Below are 24,524 nucleotides of genomic sequence, written 5' to 3'. Positions count from 1 at the left end.
TGTCACTTGAAATGTACGCCTGTTTACGTTAGCTCTTTACAAAAAATGAAGTTTGTACTACACATACGCTGAATACTAACTTGGCACCAGTTTGGCTAATGGTATTTTATTTTTGGAAACTATGTGCTGTCTCTTAAGAAACCTGGCATGCGTTCTTCTCTGTATTCACTTCAAGAGTTTATTAAAAATGCGAAACTTTCATTCTATGTAGAAAGAATATAAGAAAAGAAATAGTGTATGTGGTGCACAGTTCATGGCCCTTGTGTGTGTTTGAATAGACGCCCATTAGGATCAGTCTTTACCATTAATATCATACACTCTTCTCTCTTTCACACACACAGTAACTAGGCCTAAATCTGTTTTGGGCAGTCCAAGCAGGGCCGGACTTAAGCCAATGCAACCTATGCGGTCGCAGTGGGCCCCGCACTTTCATAGGCCCCGCGCTAATTCTAGGTGGAAATTATTACATTAAAACATTATAACTTGTATATAAACAGCATGATTTGCGCGATTTCCTGATTTTCCATATGCTAGTGGAAATCTCATGGAATTGCAAAATATGCCAACAAGTTCTGGAAATCTCCTGAAATTAAATATCTACTGAAAACTCATAAAAATCTCCTGAAAAATAGACAAATTTGTCATTTTTGGTTGCCAATCCAACGCGCGTTAAAAAAAAACGGCATTGTCATTTAATAAAAATTTATTCTAAACACAAATGTATTCTGTAATACAAAATTTTAATTCTGACATTACGCTCATCCCCCTACCCAGACTGGGCCCCGCGCAATCCGTTACGCATATTGCCCCGCAATTGTTAGGACCGGCCCTGAGTCCAAGTAAATGAATTGAGAACCACCATCTCTGGTCTCATTAGATTGAGAACCATCGTCCCTGTTCTGATTAGATTGGGAAGTATCGTCGCTGGTCTAATTAGATTGAGAACCACCGCCCCTGTTGTAATGAAGCACTTATTCACTCAACACCTACCCTTTGTCCCCTGAACTTAATGGACAAAATGCTCTTCGGGGTCACATTGCTCTCATGCGAGCTGACAATCATCTATTGAAAGTTGTGAAGTCATTTTTTGGACAGAGAGACTGAGTGTTCTGTCACTAGATGTAACATCCTGATTTGAACAGCGTGCATGAAGCGCCACTTACCACTGTACATTTACGTCACTGTCTGGGCACGGGCTTGATTGTGTGGCAGACTTGTAGATCTAAGTGTTTGCGTCAACATTATGCGTCTATATGTTTTAAGATTTCTGTGTTTTTGGACTTTGCAATCCATTGAAATCACACGCACAAGCATAAGGATGAGTAATATTGTTCTTTACTAGAGGGATTGGGCTGGGGATGGGGATCAACGAGCACACACCCTACCCCCTTTTTTTTTTTTGTTTCATCGTTTCACCTTCCCATGATGCTCTTTTTTTTTGGTGTTGACTCTTCAAGTATGATTGGCATGGCGTGACCCAGTACTTCCGTAGATAGCTCGAATGGTGTTGGGTTGCAGCGCATGTTGCTGAGGGTACACACAGGACAGGAATGCTTATGCTGTTGCCGTCTCATCTTGTACGTGCTGCGCAGTGGTCAGAACCTTGGCCCTTTATATTGACGTGGTCAGATGACGATCAGCACTGAGGCAGCCGGTACAGTGGAAAGGTCAAGTAGCAAACTTCGTGATTCTCACAGGCCTGTTTGTCAAGTCTTCCATTTCTGACCTTTCACCAATGACCTGTCTTTACCTGAACGGACCGGAAAAGAAAAAAAAAAAAAAACACATCCTTACAGCCTTGGCAGATGTTAGTAACAAACAGAACGTTGATCGTCTACTAACATTTTTTAATGACAAAAGTGTGAAGAACTTTGTCAACGAAACAATCCTAATTCACACAATGAATCGTCTTCAGGACAATGTTTGTTTGTGTGTGTTTTCTGCATCGGTGGTGTTTGTCTTCATTCTTGAGTTGTTGGCATGTTTTGGTTTGATCATACAATATTAATGTAGGGAGAACAAAAATACTTTTGACCTATCAGTAATCTTCGACTGATGTGCTTATGATCTCAAACTGAAAGTAAAACAAAATGAGTGACATTCTAAACCCAGAAAGTGTCAGGGGATGTAACCCTAAGTTTTAGAATACAGTGGCCATGTGACCTACTAACAAGAAAACTGTTCAAGGAATGTACATCTACAGTTATTTTTTAGTACATCTACAAGTTGACCTAGATCTAGATCTAGCAGACGTAACAAATAATTTGATTCGCTTACTTTTGATTGCCTTTAATTACGAATTCTATTGATTGCCTTTGATTACTAATTCTATTGATTGCCTTTGATTACTAATTCTACCCCTTGTTATTTTGTGCTGTACAAGCTGATGGGGGGGGGGAATGCTATACACGACAATGGCTTCATTGCCAACGTTTCACAGTAAGCTTCTGTTTGTTATTAACACTGCAAGTGTCCAGGTCACAAAACGTTATTTATTGCCGTCTGCTTGATCATGTGTTGTCATGGTTTGACCACTAATACCCCATTTGTGAGCTGTCAGAGAGGACATCATTTCATACTAGTCGACCGATGGCATGTGGCATTGCATACGCAGCTATTTTGCTGGGCAGGCTTTAGGCCACTGCAACCTATTCTACCTCAGTGGGCTCCTACTTTCATAGGACCCGCGATAATTCTAGGGGTATAAATTATTAAATTAAACCATTTAATAACTTATATAACAGATTTCCCGCGGCCTCCTGTCCATTTACCAGGGACTCCTTCAAATCTCCTGAAATTGCAAGATATACGAAAAAGTCATGGAACTATCCAGAAATTTTATTACAATCTTTTGAAAACTCATACAAATATCCTGAAATATATAGACAAAAATTGTCATTTTGGGGTTTCATTCAATATGGAAAACGCCAGTCCTATGCGCAATTAAAAAAAAAAAAGGCATTATGCAATACCCGTAATTGTGAAATCTAGTGAAAGAAGCTTCTCACGCCTTAAACTAATGAATTACTTGAGGTCAACAATTCTCGTAGATAGATTGAAACATTTGGTAATTCTTGCTATTGAGCGTGATCTATGTAGGAAACAGAATGTTTATGATATACTGTATGACTTCGCTACACGCCGCAAGACTCGTTAAGTAATTCTGTAGGTACGAATGAATAAAATGCAATGACAAACTCTTAATTTTCACTTTGCCCTGTGAAATCGTTTCACATAGGGCTCCACAATGGTTAAGTCTGGTCTTGCTTTTTAGTGACGGGTGAATACAGAGTAAATTACTTGTTCTCTTTCCATGACTTCTTGGTCACAATGGTTAAGTCCAGCCCTACTATTTAGTTACGAGTTGTCCCCCCCCCCCTTTTTTTTTTTCGGCTCTTCAATTACGTGGGGTAACTCTAGTCCGTCTGACTTGCAAAAATAAAAGAGTGATCTTTCCATTATGTGGTGTCCAAACTCTTGAGCCATGAAGAGAATTATATATATATATATATTCCTCACTGTCCACGTGGTCCTTATAACTTCCCCCAACCATATCAAGCCCCTACATACACACATACATTTCTGCCCCACCTCCTAACCAAAACTGCTTGACTATACCTTTCTGATTTAGCTCTTTGGCTTCCAAAAGAATTGTATGATATATGCCACATCAAATTTTCATTGTATTGTCCCCAATTTTACTTTCCATGTCCAAGTTTAGAAAGACAACTTGAGATAGACTTGATTCAGTATAGACGTCTTCAATGCATGATTGTTTGCACTTTGTCTATGCTCAAATCTTGATATCTTTGATTATACCATTATTCTGTCGAAATGTACTCGTTCGAAAAAAAAACAAAAGAAATATGTTGGTTTCAAAGCAAATTAGGATTTGATCTAAATTCACCATTAGGGATGTGTGTGGCTGTTTATAATAATACTTTGACTTTGATCATTTAAAAGGAGTTAAAATTATTTTTTAAAAAATCCTTGTGTAAAATGTGAAGCATTAAAATTAAAAAACACCAAAAAAATAAATAAATAAAGGAAGATGTTGAGGTAATTTGTGACGTTAGCCCCTTGGGCAAGTGATGACAGTTACTCGCAAGTGGTGACAGTTATTCCTGGCTTTATTATAGATGGTAGTAGACTATGTCTCCACATGTCTGTTAGTGTTCTTTTCAGCCCCTTCATACACACATACACAGACTTACATGCCTACACATCACTTATACATGTATAGGTATACTTGTAGCTTCTGCTACTGAGATGAAACATTATTTACAAAGCTTATATCAACTCAATCTGTCTGGTACAAAGTTTGTATATGTGATTTCTCCCACACACAGATCAAGTTGAAATTTTGCACAATTATTTCTTTTACCTGACAAAACAAACATCATTTGTTTTTTAGATTACCAATTAAACTAAATGATATCACCTATATATCAAATGTCTATTGTAGATAAAAGACAAAGATGAAGTTGTCCCAGAACTGGAGTATGCTGTTGTTGGTGTCTGTGGTGCTGGCTGTATTGGTCTGCACAGAGACAAGGAAGAGGGGAGCTAATAAATCTGGTAAGGACTTGTTTTATAAACTATTAATGTATTGTTTGTTTTCATGATGTGTGTGTGTCATCATTGTAGTATTCACTAAACATATGGCAAAGTTTGTGTGGTGTTCTAGACAGTGTAGTGTTCTGGACAGTATAACGTTTTGATGTTTATGTTTCATTGCTGAAAACAATTAACAGAATATAAAAAAAAAGACTCAGGATGTGTTGTGTACCACAGAAATCAAGTGATGAATATAGATAATGATGGAAAAAACACACAGAATTTTTTAAAACTTGTTTGTATCATTTTCTTATCAAATTTGTGTGATAAAAATAACTTATTAAATTACTAATATACAATTGGCAAGGCTTTTCATTTTAAAAAAAATCATAATGAGATAATTATCTCATGTTAACACAAGCTGGTCTGATTGTAAAAACACTTTCAATTATTATAAATAGAAATAAAATCTTTTTTTAAAGTTTCAAATTCTGTCATTGATTTGTTGGGTTAAAATGTATAGTTCTATTAGTATTTTCTGCACTCTGTTAAGCTTGTAATCTCATTGTACACTATCACTTGTTCAGTTTGCAAGTACAACAAGAAAGGCAAAGAGGCAGAATGTGATACAACAACAAACACCAAGGCCATCACTTTCACCTTGAAGAAAGGTGATGCCAACACCTGCGCTCCCACAATGGTCAAACAAAAACCCTGCAACGGCACCAAGAAGTCCAAGGGCAATAAAGGTTAGTCATCTGGAAGAGATGTAGTTGATTAATAGTCATCTGGAAGAGATGGAGTTGATCAATGTAATCATATTATGGAATGGTCAAATGAATTACTTCAGGACAAAAATACCAATTAAGTCAAAATTGATAAAAAGGCTTTGCTCCCTTATAGTTCCCTGTTTAAAGATTTGGACATTCTGCTTGTGACTCCAGACAGCAAAACCCTTAAAATTTCAGGAATGACATCAGCTTACTAGTTTATTCCAATAACTGGACTGCTACACTGACTCTACAGTGTTTAAAACTAAACTAATCACCATTCTTTAATGGAAATGTGAAGGGTTTGAGAATCTGACATTATAATGGTGTCTAAAATTACTATAATTTTGCAAAAAGGGGTCATGACTTAATGAGGTTTGGTCTTCTGGTACTGGTCTAAAAAGGGCATATTTCTAAATTCTATCAATAAAAAAAAATAATTAATGCCAAAAATGACATTTTAAAAAATATGTAAAGAAATATTTAGACTTCACAATTTAAATTATTAAATTTTTCCCCTATACTCTTGAAAGTTTGAATGAAATGTAGCCTGACTTTGGCTCATCAATTTTCATGTGTTGGTAGAGTTATTGCTGGCTGCTTTTTTTTTTTTTAAATGTTCCTCATCATTTTTCTCTATGATAACATCAGATTGCAAGTATGACAAGCAGAATGCCAGTTGGAGTGAATGTGACGAGGCTACTGGCAAGAAGAAGAAGACAATGCCCTTAAAAGAAGGCTCTAGTGCAGACTGTGAACCAACTCAGACCAAAATGAAGAACTGTGACAAAAATAAAAAAATGAAACCCAAGAAAGGTAATTTCTTTTTCTTTCCTCTGCCTATACCCAACCAAAGTCGCTGTAAGTTTCCTGTACTGATTCCTAGTTACTGTCACCAGTTTTTAGGGACACAGAAGTTGAATTAATCAACAAGGGCTTGAAGGGGAACATACTAGATGGGACCTATATTAGTCCAATCTAGGAGACACTGTTGAATTCTCAGTGTATTATACTTGGTCTCACAGCTGTTCAATTTGCTGAGACATATGAAGATAAATAATCTGATCATCCTATAACAAATTGTTCATCAGATATTGTGTGTGTTCTCTTAATTGTATCATTGTTGTTTTATCAAAATTTTAATTATAAGTTGTTTTTGTAAAATAATGGATTGGAGTCTAAACTAGCTTTATATTTGCTAACACACACACAATTATTTCACACACACACTTTTGTCTAACACAAAACGCCAGGTAAATGTGTTTTAGTTCTAATTCTTGCTAGTGCAAGTTGTAACAAAATTCAAGGCATCAAAAAAGTTGGCATTTTCTTCTGAGCATTAATAATAGTCTTTTATTTTTATCATGGATTATGGAGATAGGAGAATTATCTCTTGGTGTTCAAAGTTCTTTTTTATTGTTTTTCATTTAAAAAATTAAAAAATAGCTCTGTTGTGCTGGCCACAGTTCATTCATGACCCTTTTTTTTTATATGCTCTGTCGTCTCACTGACCTATGATTTTTTTTCTTTTTTTGCATGCGACTTGAGTTGAGATCATTACATAGCTCTAAATTTGTGTTGTAGTTTTGTTTCTTCCCTTCTTGCATGTTTTTTTTTTTTTATATACATATTTGATCTTCGGCATGTCCACAAAATATGTTTTTAAAAAATTTGTGTATAGAATATATTTTTCATCAGTCACAAATATGAAAAGTACAAAATATTTTTTGTTTGTTCTGTCTGTATAATAACAGTTTTCATCATAATGGAATAGTTTGTTTGTTTTACTGTGGTTTAAGAAATCCTAAATTATTTTATGCTCTTTGATATTGAATTATTCATAGGTGATAGGTCATTTAAAAAAAAAAATATTGCTTACTTTCAAACTTAAGAAACCTTAAATCCAGAAATAGAAACCAAGTTTCTTTTGAAATCCAGGCCAGCCTCATTGACCGTGTTGTCGTTGTACTATACCCTTAACAAAAATTCAAACCAGTCGATTGCTCATTGTTGATATTTTTAAAGCCTGTTAACATTTTATTATTTTTTGGCAATTTTTCTTTTGGTTTCAGGTAATTAATGAAACTATCTCTGGCAGTTAGAACTTATACACAGGCAAAAGAGAAGTTTGGAGCGAAAGAGAGAGAAAGGGAAAGAGAAGGGGAAATAAATCACCACTTGATATGAAAGCATAGAGCCTCTTAATGTTTTTTCTTTAAATATTTGTGTATTTTCTCACTTTTTAACACTGTGTCAAATACATTTTCTTTATCACTTTGATGGCCAGGTTTAAAAAAAAAATCACTATATTTTGGAATTCCTATATTTTTTTGAACTAAAGTGTTGTTGTTTTCTTTTAAAGTGTGACCATTAAAAAATTTAATTTTTTAAAGCTTTTTTACTACTTTATTAGCCAAATACATCAATTCTATTCTCTGTCTGGCCAAAAACTGTAAATGTCTAGAGAAAAAAGGACAAAAAATGTAAACCTTCTTTCCCCCCCCCCCCCCTCCCTACATCTATGTTCAAGCCCAGATGATTTTTTACCTCATATTCTGTAATGTGTATCAACCTTCCAAGCTTATTGTTATCAACCTGATGTTGTCATGTATCTGAACAATTTTTATATCAATCACTTCACATCAGAGTTTCTGGCAGCTGTTTCTCTTGTGAGCCTGGATCTCTTTGAATTCATCTCAGACTCAGATCTTTTTATTTATTTTTTCTTTTTTGAGCAAAATTTATTTAACTTATTTTTGTATAAGATTTTACGTTGAAAAATTACAATCAAAGTTTGTTGATAATGTGTTTTTTTCTTTTTTGCTTGTGTAAAAAAAAAATGTTATCTTAGAAGTAGTTTATAGTAATCTTGTTAGTAACATACTTATAATGGAACATAACCCACCAAATATTGTACCATAATTTTATGTACTTACAATTCCTGTAATTCATCTGTGTGTTCTTTTTTTTTTTTTTTTTCATTTGGCATGCTTTTTTTTTTTTTTTAAACAAACATTTTTGAAGTCAATAAAATATTTTTTTATATTAAATCTCTTTTTTGCTTGTTTTAAACTCATAACTTTTTATTTTCTCACATCATGATTTCAGTGTGTGTCTTTTTAACGTTTCTTTATATCGTCCAATTCTGTTATTGTTTTGATGTCTAGGTTTAATCATGAAACTTCACTGGAACCAAAGATTTGCATGACATACATGTTTTCCTGACCTTTATAAAATTAACCCTCACTGAATTTCTATTTCTTCACTGGGTGTTTTGAATCTGTATTTGATTGTATTAGTTTTTGCTAGCTAATCATGTGACAGTCATGTGATTTCTCTTCTAGTGCTGTCTGGCCAACAGAGCTGTTTAATTGTAACACAAGTATTCATTTTTTGTTTGTTTCATAGAGTTAGCGACCTAGTTAGACTTTTAAAAAAAAAACATTCAAAAAAAGTATTTCTCTCCAGGAGAGAAATATCATTAAGATTAAACTGAGTAAACTTTTTTCAAAAATTGATTTAGTTTAGTGCAAGTTTGAATCTTGATTTTTGAATTTCTGGATTTTTAGAAGAAAAGTAATGGCAGTTGGTCATTGTGCTGACCATGACACCCTGCTCATTTACCTATGGCCAAAGAAACAGATGGCCTTAACATCATCTGCTCTATAGACTCTAATCTCAAAAAGAGCTGAACAATTATGAAACAAAAATATTTTTTTTCAATAACCGAAATTTCAAAATGTAAACAAAGAGCTAAAATCTTGAGTCCTGTAAAATGTAATCAGTCAGAAACATGACTAGTTAGTACTGCTTTAGTGTTTTTATTTAAATTGGAAACATAGTATCTCAGGTGATAGAGCTCAAAAGTTTGTTTAAAATGAAGTTTTCAAAACTTTACCATATGAAAAGTTCCAATTTTTCTATCAAACTTAATCTTTGGGAAAGGAAAATGTTTTTTTTGTGTTGACTCTTTATTTGTTCCAATTTTATTTTTTTTTTATTTTTGTGTGAAAATGAGCATTTCCTAGAATAAACTTTCAATTATTCAATCATATGAAATCGATAACTGATCTATTTGCTACTGCACTCTTTCTTGAACTAGAAACATGTATAGGTACAAGCCCGCTTGTTGTGTAGCATCACTTAGTGCCGTGGACATCAAGGAACATAACAAACACAAAATGAAAAGGTTTTGGTTTTAATCTAAACTGTTAGTAAAAACTTTTTAGTAGCACACTACACATTTATTCTTTCTCGTTTTAAAGCTGTCCTAAAAAAAACAACTAGTCATTCAATTAAAACTTGAAGTATCAAATCATTTGACTAAAACTTGAAGTATCAAATCATTTGACTAAAACTTGAAGTATCAAATCATTTGACTAAAACTTGAAGTATCAAATCATTTGACTATCTATTGGACAAGATTTTCTTTTGTGACCAAAGCAACTAACACAGAAACTGTTTTGCTCTGACCGTTATGAAGCAAATCTTTCTGACGGCACCTTTGACACAGGTCACGGAGGTCACGTTCTGACACACTACCCAACACACTTGACATTCCCCTGAGGCGGAAGTGAGACAGTTGATGAGTCAAGATGGCTGCAGTAGTGATCAGAAAGTAGTCGAGGATTGATGGATCGCGCTTGACGCCTATCAGATGTAGAATGTTAACTCCCAAACTATTTCTCCACTGAAAGCAAAGATTTGAAAAGAAAGACTAATGATACAAGTGAACACAAAAGTCACTTCGTAGAACTTGTACTCCTCCATGTTCCACCCCTCCAGTTTTGGCGGCCCCCGAAAGGGGAAAAGACGCCATTAGTTTTGTGTGGGCTGTCTGTCCCTCCGGTTTAGATCTCGTAAACTAGAACATTTAGTGAAAATCCGACATCATAATATTTTAGACCATTTAAAGTTCTGATGCGACGGCTACTTTTTTCTAGTCTGAAAGCGAAAAATCTAATTTTTAAAATCACTTATGCAAGTAGATTTTTTTCATAAAAATACACCACTTTTACTACTATTCACTATTAATAGCAATATACACGGGAGGCTCTTTAGTAGAGGAGATACAGTATTACCTCAATTTTAACACATTTATGCAAATGGTTTTAGATTTCTCGTCAAAAAATATTTATTTTTTTAGAAATGTATAGCTAAGTTAAGCAAGTTCTGTCATAATAACTAGCCTAGTACATTCAACACACACAAAAAATGTCTACTTTTTTTAAAGAGAAAAAAATCTATTCAGTATGCATATTAGTTGGACATGATTTAAAACATCAATTAAAAAGTAGTTTTTTTCATTTTATCGCGTGAATTATATCACCCATTATAGAACACTTAACTAAAGGAGTTTGTTTTTTACGGAAATGTTTTTTTTTTCTAGAGGCTTTGAATAAGAGATTGACCCATTAGATCAGATCAATTAGATAATCATCATAAGACATCAGTTAGGCCAGATTCACATCTAACTTCACATTCACTTTCACCTATCCCTTGGTCTGCTCGACCGTTGGGGCACCACACAAGATCTGTCAACCTTCTTTCTCCATTCTTCTCTGTTATTTGTCTTTGATAAAATTTCATTCTGACGTTCTTTCTGAAAATATTGAAACTTGCCTTTTTACCTGCCTGGGTGGACCACTTCGGTGGCCGATTTTCAGTTTGTGTTTCCACACAGTCTTTGTAACCTTCTATATAGTCCGCTATGTTTTGTGGAAATGCCGAATACTTCGGCCATCGTGAAATGATGATTACCTCTTTCGTCACCCAGAGACCTAATGGCTTTCCACTGCAGTTTTGTGTCTCTTCATGTGACCGATGAGACCCATGGAATCATGAAATGATTGATTGGAGGCAGCCAACTAGAGCATGTGCTGATTGCCTTCATTTTCTGCTCTGGCTGTTTTCTTGTCCTCTGCAACTTTCACGTCATTTTTTAAAATGCTCTTTCGATATGAAGAAAAAAAAATTAATTAGCAATAAATAATTGATCAATTGGTTATTTTATTTCTATTAATTCATGTTTTGTCAGGTACAATAAATAATTGTTTAAAGTTTCAACTTGATCCGAGATTGTGTGTGGGAGAAATAACTTCTACAACTTGATCCGAGATTGTGTGTGGGAGAAATAACTTCTACAACTTGATCCGAGATTGTGTGTGGGAGAAATAACTTCTACAACTTGATCCGAGATTGTGTGTGGGAGAAATAACTTCTACAACTTGATCCGAGATTGTGTGTGGGAGAAATAACTTCTACAATTATATAAGGAACAAAGCCCAACAAATTTAGCCATGTCTGTGAATACTGAAGGATTAATTTCCCTTTTTAGTATAAAACAAAAGAATTAATTACCAGTATTTCATTGACTAATTGAAGTTTTTCTTTATTGATTCATGTCTTGTCATCACCAATGAATTAATTGTCTGCAAGTTTCAACTCCGGACATGGATGTGAGAGAAATAACGTGTTCAAACTTTTTTACCAGACACAGACAGACAGACAGACCGACTGAGCTGATATAAGCTTTGTAAAAATCCCAGACTTTTCCAGACAACAAGCTCTACAACCTCTCGGTTTGGGAACCAAGCGCTATGAAGCTTGACCAGCACATCCCTAAGATATATAAGCAAGTTCTAAACATGTCTGAAACAGACATTAATAGAAGATGTACCTTGAAATTCTTTCTGATGAACTGTGATGCAGTTTCTAATTCATTTTAAACTACAAGATATTTTTTACAAAGCTTATATCGATTCTGTCTGGTAAAAAGTTTGAACATGTCTTTCCTCCAATTTTCCATTCTCGGATCAAGTTAAAACTTGCACAATTATTCATTAAAGCTGACAAGACATGAATCAATTAATAATAATATTAAAAAAAAACTAGCCAATTAGTTTATTAATTGTTGCTGATTAATTATTGTGTTTGATATCGAAATAAGGGGAATAAATGCTAATTAATGAGAGATATGGATGTTTATATGGATTTAATCCCCTTTTTACGTTTTGATTCGTTTTTTTTTTTCTCCCACTTCCCATTCTCGGATCACGTTGAAATTTTGCATAATTATTCATAGTCGATGGCAATACACCAATCAATCCAAAAAACAAACCAATTAGTTAATCATTTAATGCTAATATATATATTTTTTAATATAGCAGAAAGGGAGCTAAACCCTGTAATTTTCAGTAGATTGCATTCTTTTTTCTTCTGACACCAAAGAAAATGTTTTAATTTTGTTCCTGAAACGTTCAAATGGTTGTAAGAGACGTGCCTCGAACTGTTTCAGCTTGTATGTATGAGAAACAGCCCTGGTCTGTCTGTGATGTGGAGACCAAGCAGAAGCAAAGGGACATGATTCTAATTAAAGGGAACTCAACTCAATGTGTTCCCAAGAAGACCATCACCAAAGCCTGCAAGAAAAGTAAGTCTTTTGTGTGTGTGTGTGTGTAAATGTCGTCAACACCGCGTTAATACTGATAATACTAAGACAAAATTTTGGACACAAAATGTTTGGTGTTTTAAAGTAGTTAAAGGTAGTTATGCGTTAGTGTTTCTATATGAATGTATCTGTGAGTGTGGGTCTGTGTGTATTAAAGAGAAGAAGATCTATATATAAATATATTGTTTTGTTTTTCTTATTTTTGTATACAATGAAATCGATCTTTTAAAGGAGAAGAATCATCCTTTCCCACATTTTTTGTTCTTTCCCACACATTTATATATTTTCCACACTTTTTGTTTCTATTTCAGACTTCTTGTTGTTTTTTTCTTCAGACTTCTTGTTTTTATTTTTTTTCCAGACTTGTTGTTCTAAACAGATCTATAATTAAATAAATCCTAATACATTTCAAGCTTATATATACTAACCAGGTCCGAATTTAACGGAGAGCAGGCGGGGCTACAGCCCCGGGGTCTCCACAACGAAGGGGTCTCCACAAAAGAAATAAACATTTATCCGAATTTTAACGGTAACGTTTTTTTTCTTAGATTTTTTTTTTTATGGCTGGCAAAAATGTCGCGATTAAGAAGTAAACCTTAATACAAAAATTTAATTTTAAAGTTTATATTTTGGAAAATTCTAAAGGTCAAATCCGATTTTTACCTGTGTGGCCACTTAGCTAAGACATACATAAACTGTCAAATTTGTTGGACAATCATTAGATCTGTTTTCGAGAATCATGTCAGGATATGTTTCAGCTCGTAAACCAACATGAACAAAGATTATTATCAACATAACTGGGTAAGACATATTGGATGAATGATATATTCAAAAAGTATTCATATTTTGACCGAGCGTGATGTATCAAGAATTACTTCATCAATTTTAGTTTATGATTGTTTTACATCTTGTGCACACTTTATTCATTTATTTTATCACGACAATATACTACATAGTGTTTTGCATCAAGCCGATATTATCTAATTTCTATCCGTTTATTGAGTTACTTCCTTTTGGATGTAGCTTGAGTGGTGTTCTCCTGCTGTGTGTTCTTTGCGAACAACTAACAGTGAACCATTGCTTTAAGTTTAGATTTAGACTGGTTATATATTGAGATGCCCGTGAGTGTATTGATCATCTCGCTACTTTGTGTTTCTATTTACCAGCCTGTAGATATGACAGAAGTGGGTGGAGCGCCTGCGATAAGTTGACACGACAGAAACAGAGGCAGCTGACCCCAAAGAGCAACTCCCTTCCTCAGTGTACGCCCACGGTAGAGACGAGACCCTGCTATGTTAGAGCTGAGTTAACAGCAGCCAAACCTCACAGTAAGTCAGACTGCATTGATGTTTAAGGTTTGGATTTGAAACCTACGCTGTTCGCCAGTACAAGACTAAAGATTTCGTATCACAATGATGTAGGCCTACAAGTAGCGGCCTTAGGGGGGTGGCCAGTGGGGCAACTGACCCAGTCCCGAGATAGGAGATTCCCTTGTCATCGTCAGGTTCGAAAACCAGACCAGTTCTCATAAACTAGGAATGTTGCTCAATATTTCCTGGCATCTATATGATACCAATAAACATGTAAGCTCTAAACATGACATTTTTGGTTTGGAAATACTTTCAGTTCCGTAGAGACAGCATCTTATGAACTGTACATTCTAATCGGCTATTACTGTTTACCTTGGCATGAAAAAAAAAGCAACCAAAATCGTTTATTTCGTAAATAAAGAGTCATGCAGTACTGTTATGTGGCATTACAGTTTAAAAAGAATTTGTACGCATAAAGTAAATAAACTGTTACTTTAGTTCGCCATAGAGAACAAAAAGGGACGAGGGTGTGTGAGCAGGATTCCTTGTTTGGTACTGTCGCCTAGCTCGTAGAGTTATTTCAGCCATTCAGCATTCAAAAATTTTGACGATGAGTTATTCATTTTTTCTCCAATAGGCTACTGGGCATATAGGATACTGGGCATATAGGCTACTGGGCATATAGGCTACTGGGCATATAGGCTACTGGGCATATAGGATACTGGGCATATACATCGGGTAGCTGTGTGAAAACCCGTGTTTCACTCATCCTTATCTGCACACTTACTATTAGCCACAAAGAACACATGTCTTTTACATAGCGTATTGGGAACATGGGAGTGCCCGTTAGCCTGACCTGGTGCGATCTATATAGTCTTCCCTTACGGCTCAGTTTCCCGCATATGACATTCGCCCAGGGCCCCGCGCACTGCTAAGGCCATCTCTGCGACAACATTGGAGGAGGTGGGGGGGGGGGAGATAAATTTCCACCATGCCTGTCAAGGGTCGTATCACGAAAAAAAAATGTCCATTTCAATGGAACAGAACGATGCGATTGTGGACATCGGAGTGGCCGGAGACAACGAAAAGCTAGCTATTTATAGTTTTTCTGCCATGTTTAAAAATGTACAATAGTAGAAGTGAGTATATATTATCAAGTAGGCTACATTCTGAACATCACGTAACCAGATCTAGCTAAGGATTAGTTTAGGATGAATAGAAATATGAGAAAAAAGGATTCTTTTTTCCTATCATAACGGTATTAGTTTCAAGACTAAGACTAAGACTGCTTTATTGATCCTTATGGAAATTTGTTGTGTTATTACAAGGACTCTTTTTCTCATATAAAGACAACACCACAGAAACATACACATAAATAAACAATTACCAAATGTGATATTAACTTTTTGACACTATTTTATTTACTAGTTGTTATTTTTGTTGTTGTTGTTGTTGTTGTTATATAATTACCAAATTTTGACTTTTATTGGATACTGAGAAATGATTTTTTTTGTGTGTGCATATGAACCTCAGAATGTCGCTATATGCCTGGCACTTGGTCCGAGTGTGACCCACGCAGTAATACCATGACGATGGTCATGACGTCCAAAACAAGAGACCCGGTGTGTCAGAAGTACAAGAAGCTGTCCAGGAAATGTAAAGCAGGTCAGTTTATGGAACTCTATGTCTGTTTTATAAGTTATGACTTTTCTTCACCTATTCTAAACCACCTGCAGGACTGCAGCTGAAGGCAGCGAACAAGGTTCGAACTGGGAATCATTGTAACAAACATCTGATGAGCACACAGCACGACAAAGCAGAAATCTACACCATGGCCCGATTTAAGACAGTGCAAAACTCAGGGTCTCGACCTTAAATGGGCTCCATATTTAAAAAAAAAACAACAAAATGTGCATATATATTAAAAGAAAATAATAGAAATAAGGTTAAAGTTACACATTTCTTTCTTTCCAACTACAGCAGACTTTTGGGTCTTTTAATATAATTCAGTACATTTATATTGAGGCATGAATATGGTATGAGGCCTCTAATCCAGCCCAGGATCTCCACTTGCTAAGATCCGGCACTAATCTGCACACTGAGAAATCAAAACACTTTGATTGAACATAACATCCATGTTGAACTAAAGACACGTTTGAAACCCATTTATATGGTGTTAATATGATGTGATGTTAATGCAATGTTAATGTGATGTTAGCGCGATGTTTACATGAATTTAATATGATGTTAGTGTGATATTAACGTGATATTAATCATTAATGTGATGTTAATTTTATGTTTATGTTACGTAACGTGATGTTAATTTTATGTTTATGTTACGTAACGTGATGTTAATTTGATGTGATGTTAATGTCATGTTTGCAAGTGGTTTTGCCTAGTTATGTGAAACACTCCACTCACCCTTAACCTTCGATAACTGAAGGATGGTCTGTTATGTTTACCCTAGTTTTGTTAATACTTATAGTTATACCAGTGTTATTTTTTATATTATATGAATATACATATTCTTTCGTGCAATTTCTTTTTATTAATACTAAAGTTTCAAGCTCCATTTTTGGTTTTACTAGTTTGAATACACAAAAACATACAGTCATTCGTATTCACAGTTTGCCTTTCATCTTTAAAAATAAACCACTCTACTTATGCAATATTCTCTTTGTACATTTTGTCCAGCTTGCAAGTTCCGTAGAGGAGAGTGGTCAGAATGTGATGAAACTAGCCAGTTGATGACCCGCGTGGACTCGCTGGTCAGTGGAAGCCCTAAACAGTGTGATGAAAGCAGACAGATCACCAAGAAATGCAGGAGAAGTAACTCGTTTATTTATCAATTTTGCGTACAATAAGTGAATTACCTTCCTTGATTTAAAAAAAAAATATTTGTTTAAAACTGTGTGTGAGTACGCGCGAAAGTGTGTGTATGGGTGTGTGTGTAATTTTATATTTTTGGAAATACAGTAAATTGTAACAAAGTATCGAGTTACTTTTACTGTTGAAAATGACATCAGAAGTACACAAAAACTGGGATGAACACTTTGTTTTGATTAAGTTGTGTTTGTGAATGATGTCTTCAACGTCCTCACGGGAGAGACGGTTTATTTATAGCTACATATGTACTACATGGTATGGAGGCGTAGTTGATCAATCACGTAGAAAAACCCACACACATCTGCTAGCACATAAATTTACCTCAACACACACACATAAAACATATAAACATAAACACGTGTATATAAACGCATTTTAAAAGTTGGATTTATATATTCTATCTAAAAAGCATTTTCAAAATAACAATTATATAGAATATCTTTACTACCCCCTAGCTCGACCTAGTTCTCCTCTCTTGGTGCCTCCCAGTTGACGGAAACAGGATACACAAGAGAAAAACAAGGAAGACATATAAAACACTTTTTAAAAATTCAAAGTTTATATAAAGTGTCATTGTATCAATTAGTTTGAATCAGTCATGTAATTCAATTTGTAATAGATCTAGAATCTAGACCAACAACAATAAATCTGTGAGTTCAGAAGTATTATTTTTGTTTACTGCTATTTCAGTTGGGAAAAAATTGGGGGGGGGGGGAATAGGTAGGCCTAGAAAGAAGTTGAACTCATTGCTCAAGCCTATTCAATCCGACATACAAACAGTCTGCTGGTATAGTGCTTATGAAAATAGAAGATTTGATAGTTACCTATTGCTTGTTTGAAACTTAATTTTTAAGTGGAGACCTATAAAGGAGTCTAACTCAGCTTATACCACCACTACAGTCAAGTGCAATTTCTTTCCCTTGTTCGAGATACCTAAAAAAAAATTGCCAATAGTTAATTAACTAATTGCTTAAATTTTTTTTATTGATTCTTGTTTTGTCAGATAAATGAAATCATTCTGCAAAATTTCAGCTTGATCCGAGATTTGGTGTCGGAGAAATAGGAGAAATGACGTGTACAAACTTTTGACCAGACACACAGACTGATTTGACATAAACTTTGTAAAAAGAGCAATTACTTCTATTGAATTAGTGAAATTATTATATTAAACCACGTGACACTCGAACTACATAGCTACATCAAAAAAAAAACACTCTTGCACAACCCCCCACATACACACAGAAACACTTCTTCACACACACGCTTACAGTAAATTGACCTTGAACTTCATTGATCACCAACTTCCTTGTCAGCCTTGAGTTTTGCTAAGTTTTTTCCCCTGGTGTTTATTTCCCTGTAGAATGCAAGTACACGTTTGGTGAGTGGGGCGAGTGTGACCCAGTGACCAATCACAGGACCAGAGTCAAGAAACTAGTGGATGGAGGAGACCAGACCAAGTGCCTCCCTGAGGACATCGTCACGAAGCCTTGTGAAAAGAAAAATGGCCGAGGTGCGTATCGTACTTGTTGTCTGCTCTAGCATGTTGGCTACCTGTGGCATTTTACGTCTCGAGAGACTATCCTTTCCCTTTATAACTTCTTATGTGACTAAAGAGGCCAATCCTTGGTACAAAGCTGCGGTCAAAGGTTGGGCATATGTAATCACCAGGCGCCGTTGTACTTTCACCCTTCTTTCTACTATTGTGTATAGCATCTGCAGTCCGAGACACTTCTTTTATGCTCTCTCTCCATGTGGATCTATCCAGTGCCACTTTACCCCAGCTGCTAGTGTAGATTTTGAAGAGCTGCATGTTGCGTTTGCATACATCTGTATACCGTAAAAGTGGGCGACCAGCAACTCTCCTGCCTTCTATTAGATTGTCATACAGGATGTCTTTAGAAGTCGGCCTTGTGACATTCTATGAACATGACCAAGCTAGCCAAGGCGTCTGCTGCTGATAACAGAGCACCCTGCTCTTCTGCTCTTCCTAAAACTTCCTCATTGGTTATTTTATCTTGCCACCATATTTTAAAGATCCGCCTTAGGCATCGGAGGTGGAAGATATTTAGCTTTTTTTTCTGCCCAGAGTAGATTGACCATGTTTCACTTCCGTATCTCAGAGTGCTCATCACACAGGTCAAGCAGACTAAGGCTTTAGCATTGTTAGTCAGCAATATGTTGTCCCACACTCCTTTCTGCAGCCGTGACATGGTGCCCATTGCCTTGGGGTATCCTGTTGTTAATGTCTATTTCCAGTAGAACATCGTTGAATATGATAGAGCCAATAAAAAAATGGTCAACAATTTCCAGTAGTTGGCCATTAATGGTTACATGAGGTGTAGTATTAGTGTTCTGAACTAGTATCTTAGTCTTGCTTTGACCAATATTTAAGCCAAACTTCTGGCAAGCAGAAGATAATTTGTCAACCAGGGTCTGAAGCTGAGTATCAGAGTCCGCCACAATAGCTGCATCATCAGTGTAGAGGAGTTCCCTGATTAGTACCTTCCTAACTTTGGTTTCGGCCCTCAAAAGTTGATACATTAGAGAGAGAATATCGAGATACATCTATAAGCAGGGCCGGATTTATGAATGTGGAGGCCCCTACTCTTTTTCAAATGCTGTAATAACAATCCACTTATTAATGATAAAAAAAATATTAATATCTAAAACATACCATTTAATTTAATCTTCCTTCGTTGAAAAAAAAATAAAATCATTTAAATATTTAGTAAAAAAAAATACAATTATGAGGGTTTATGCACTGTAGTAAATCAGGTTTTTTTATGAGAATAGGAGCACATTACAAGCGGACACATTTTAAACCATGATAGTGTTGCCAACTGTAATATTTAACTTATTGTTACGTAAAAATGCTAAAAAATGTTTTAAAAAAAAACGTAAAGTTGCTGACCCTTCGAAATATGTTTTCTCTTTTGTGGTGGCCCCTGACTTGTGTAGACCCATGGTCTTTGGGGCCTCCTGTCTTGTGTAGACCCATGGTCTTTGGGGCCTCCTGTCTTGTGTAGACCCATGGGCTTTGGGGCCTCCTGTCTTGTATAGACCCATGGTCTTTGGGGCCTCCTGTCTTGTGTAGCCCCATGGGCTTTGGGGCCTCCTGTCTTGTGTAGACCCATGGGCTTTGGGGCCTCCTGTCTTGTGTAGACCCATGGCCTTTGGGGCCTCCTGTCTTGTGTAGACCCATGGGCTTTGGGGCCTCCTGTCTTGTGTAGACCAATGGGCTTTGGGGCCTCCTGTCTTGTGTAGACCCATGGTTTTTGGGGCCTCCTGTCTTGTGTAGACCCATGGTCTTTGGGGCCTCCTGTCTTGTGTAGACCCATGGGCTTTGGGACCTCCTGTCTTGTGTAGACCCATGGGCTTTGGGGCCTCCTGTCTTGTGTAGACCCATGGTCTTTGGGGCCTCCTGTCTTGTGTAGACCCATGGGCTTTGGGGCCTCCTGTCTTGTGTAGACCCATGGGCTTTGGGACCTCCTGTCTTGTGTAGACCCATGGGCTTTGGGGCCTCCTGTCTTGTGTAGACCCATGGGCTTTGGGGCCTCCTGTCTTGTGTAGACCCATGGGCTTTGGGGCCTCCTGTCTTGTGTAGACCCATGGGCTTTGGGGCCTCCTGTCTTGTGTAGACCAATGGGCTTTGGGGCCTCCTGTCTTGTGTAGACCCATGGGCTTTGGGGCCTCCTGTCTTGTGTAGACCCATGGGCTTTGGGGCCTCCTTCCCTGTCTATAAGAGAGAAATGATATCCATGATGTAAAAATTAGAGTGACTTGTGATGCCAAAGTACCATTGTTTCGTGTACTACGCAGTGACACACGTACAGTGTTATTTTGTTTCAAGTATTTTGTTTGAAGTTATGGTTCAGGGTCTTATGCATTATTTTCAATTTATCCCTTTTTCTTGAAGTGTCTCTACATTAAGTGATTTTACTAATGCTGTTACTAAGTTAAATCTCAGAATTCATTTATTATTACTTTCAAGGCTTGTACTCTTCTTCTGTTCCTGTTTCTTGTTTATTGAGTTGCAGGATTCCAAGCAGATGTTTGGTTATTTAGGTACTGGTCAAACCACGGTTGAATAGTCTTTTATGTTCTTGTTTGATTTGTAAAGATAATTGTGTTGTAAATATCCCTGTTTATTTTCAACTTTCTTGGTAATGTTGTGTTGCCTACTGCTTGCAGTTGTTTCTTGACATATAAACTCGCATTGTTTATAGTTTATAGAATTAAAACAACCTTGACCTTGACACTTATTATCACATGACACACAAAATAGAGATGTACCTGCCAGATTGTAACAATAATAATACACCAAGCACAGACCTGACACACACACGTGACACAACAGATAGACACAGGACACACCATACATAAGAATATACGGCAAATGTATACTTACGTCACATATGAACATAACATAAAAACATAAACACTCACACAAGACACTTACACAGTACCCGCTACACATTCTCTCTACATAAACCCACTAAAATCTACATATACCAGCTACACATTCTCTCTATATTACCCACTAAAATCTACATATACCAGCTACACATTCTCTCTACATTACCCACTAAAGTATACATATTCCAGCTACACATTCTCTCTACATTACCCACTAAAGTATACATATACCAGCTACACATTCTCTCTACATTACCCACTAAAGTATATATATACCAGCTACACATTCTCTCTACATTACCCACTACACGCTGACAACAACAAAAGAGAAAATGAAGACTCCACTGTATATTTGTTTTTCTGTAAGTATTTCTTCTCTATTTCCCATCCCTCAGAGCGATGTTTCTACGGGGCCTGGGGAGAGTTTGGCCCCTGCACAAACGGAGTGGTAACCAAGAACCGACAAGTCCTGCAGGGGGGCGTGGAGTGCGAGCGCAAAGCAGTCATCACTCAAGCCTGCACCAAGACGCCTGGAAGTTAACATGACCTATTTCAACAAGTGACAAACTTTAATTCCAACACAAGAAAGAAAAATGCACATCTATACAAATCAAAATTTCATTTAGTGAATGGAAAATGTGAGCAAGTTAATAACAAATTTTTTGTTTCAATTCGTATGTTTTGGTTATAATTTTTATTTGCAGAAACCATCTCTAGAATAAAACAAAATTTCGATTTTTTTTAAAAATATTTATGAGAATGTTATATTCACTATATGCTCAGATACTGACAAAGTTGTTGTCTGGTTCAGTGCATTTGTAACTCGATAACTCGTTAGGTTCAACATTTTCTGGCTAGAGACCAGAAGTTTATGTGTTCCAGGGAATATTTTCTACATTGAGACTATATCACTAGCTAACAAGGTTAAATACTTTTTGCAATTTACCTGCACCTACAGATCTTTACGATGCTGAAAATATTAACATTTGAATTGAGTTTATATGCTTAGCGTATAATCCCATGTAAGAGCCAATTCGAAGTCTAAAAAAATGTGCACAGGAAATCTACACAATTTCTGTGTAAAGGTTATATCAAAGGTTTAGAGCAATGGAAACTAAAACGTTTTGAGAACTCTTCGGTGACGTCATGGAGAGTAAACAAAAACAAAAACAAAAAAAAAAAAAAAAAGACTCCCAACTGAATAATGGCACGGTATACCATTTGTTTTTTTTTTAATTTGATCTTGAATTTGATTGTTTGTATAATGTAGTAGTTGTTTGTTTAATGTTTATTTGGATTGCACTATATACACCTTTGGGTCAGTCATGAAAGAATGAAATTCACTTGTAAGAATGTCTGTATCTGTGTGATTGACGGGGATAATACCAGACCTAGGTAATGCTGAGTTTGACTGTGTCAATCAGTCAAACTGCGTAGATTTTGGTCAAAGGTTGAAATTGTATTTACATCTGGAACTTTTCCCTAATTTCTCTAAATCCGGTCCATCAAAAGCTATAGACATAATTCATGGCTCTCAAGCCAAAACAACTAGAATCAATTTTTGGAAACCTATGTCTATAAGTTCAACTGAACTCTTCTTAATGCTTAGATTAATTATCTCAATGTAACTACATTAAAGCTTCAAGAGATGGGCTTTAACACTAAATATTTTCCACCTTATGGGTGTGTGTGTATAAATATAAATACATAAATAGATAAATATTGATTGATTCATTCTTGTTTTAGGGTCAAAGAATAATTGTGCAAAGTTTAAACTTGAGACTGTTAAGTGGGAGAAAGTACGTGTGCAAGATTTGTACCAGACAGACAGAGTGAATTATTATAAGTTTTGTAATAATATTCTATGTGTATATCACAGAATGAATGTTTTAGTTGTGAGTTATGTTTTTTAATGTCACATTTTCAATAATTTTTTATGAATTTCTGTGCAAATATTTTTTATAGTATTTAATAATAAAAGTAAACATTTTCTCTAATTTTTAAATGTTTTTTTTTGTTTTACATTTTGTTGTGTGTGTGTTTCATGAGTTTACGAGAGAAAGTAAATCTTTAAAAATGGCCTACAAATAAAAGGAATAGAATTTGTTCAATAGACTCAAGGGGCAGGAATGAAACGAAAACCAGCGTTTAGTTACAAGAAAACTTGAAACCACAGAAAATGCTCCAATATATGGATTGTGAGGTAGCGATAGTCATTGCGAGACCAGTCTTTCTAGAAGGCCTCAACACTGACCTGCAACGTCACAAGCTGCGGGCAGTTTAGACCAATAGCTCGTTGCCACGTCACAAGTCTGTACGACATGTCAACGAGCCAATTGGTCTAAGCTGCAGACACGTTGCAGGTCAGTGTTGAGGCCTGCTATAACAATCGGTCTTGATCATTGACCACAAATCAACAAGAAAAACACCGAGCGCAATTGTGTATGTTTTTAACTAGGGGACGCAATTCGTTGATTGGCCGTTTGAAGCAAACGAAACCTCACGTTAGTTTTTTTTGTTTGTTTTTTTGCCTAAACACAATAAAAACAAGGTTACAAAGACAGTTTGTGTGGAACGGCCCCTGAAGTGGTCCATCCAGGCAGGTAAAAAGGCAGGTTTCATATCAGAATGACATTCTATAAAAAAAAAAAAAAAATGACAGAGAAGAATGGAGAAAAAAGGTTAACAGACGAGCGGTCCAGCAGACCAAATAATAGGTGAAAGTGAATGTGAAGACAAATGTGAACCTAGCCTAACTGATAACCTATAATAAATATCTAATTGTTTTGTATAGGGTCAATCTTATTCCTCAAGAAAAAAATACAAAACATTTCCTTAAAAAAAAATTTTTTTCCTTCGGTTAAGTGCTCTATAGTGGTATATGGAATGCACTACAGTTCACGAGATAATATGAAAAACTACTTATTAATTGTTGTTTTAAATTATGTCCAACTTATATGCATACTAAATAGATTTGTTTCTCTTTAAAAAAATATATTTTGTGTCTGTAAATATAGTACTTTGTATAACAGAACTTACATAAATAACAATAGAAATATAAAAAAAAATATTTTTTTGAAAAAATTCTACAACCGTTTGCATAACTGTGTTAAAAATATGGTAAATAGTCATCTC

The 24,524-nt window shown here is 35.7% G+C and overlaps 1 protein-coding gene across 4 annotated transcripts in view; it reads left to right on the top strand.

The window, feature by feature from the left end:
• LOC106052146 (uncharacterized) overlaps window positions 1–23,386 on the top strand; it is a 34,895-nt gene extending 11,509 nt beyond the window's left edge. For all 4 annotated transcript variants that reach the window (XM_013207442.2, XM_056032381.1, XM_056032382.1 and 1 more), the window contains exons 2-10: window positions 4,466–4,578; window positions 5,145–5,306; window positions 5,979–6,143; window positions 12,625–12,759; window positions 13,944–14,105; window positions 15,621–15,752; window positions 16,782–16,916; window positions 18,334–18,483; window positions 21,785–23,386. In XM_013207442.2, the coding sequence (XP_013062896.2) occupies window positions 4,479–4,578; window positions 5,145–5,306; window positions 5,979–6,143; window positions 12,625–12,759; window positions 13,944–14,105; window positions 15,621–15,752; window positions 16,782–16,916; window positions 18,334–18,483; window positions 21,785–21,930 (1,287 nt within the window). In that variant the 5' untranslated portion in view covers window positions 4,466–4,478 and the 3' untranslated portion in view covers window positions 21,931–23,386. The remainder of the gene's footprint in view (window positions 1–4,465; window positions 4,579–5,144; window positions 5,307–5,978; window positions 6,144–12,624; window positions 12,760–13,943; window positions 14,106–15,620; window positions 15,753–16,781; window positions 16,917–18,333; window positions 18,484–21,784) is intronic.
• Window positions 23,387–24,524: the final 1,138 nt, after the last annotated feature.

Source organism: Biomphalaria glabrata, chromosome 6, assembly GCF_947242115.1.
Source record: "Biomphalaria glabrata chromosome 6, xgBioGlab47.1, whole genome shotgun sequence".
Lineage (NCBI taxonomy): Eukaryota > Metazoa > Mollusca > Gastropoda > Planorbidae > Biomphalaria > Biomphalaria glabrata.
This window is presented reverse-complemented; position numbering and strand designations above follow the sequence as displayed.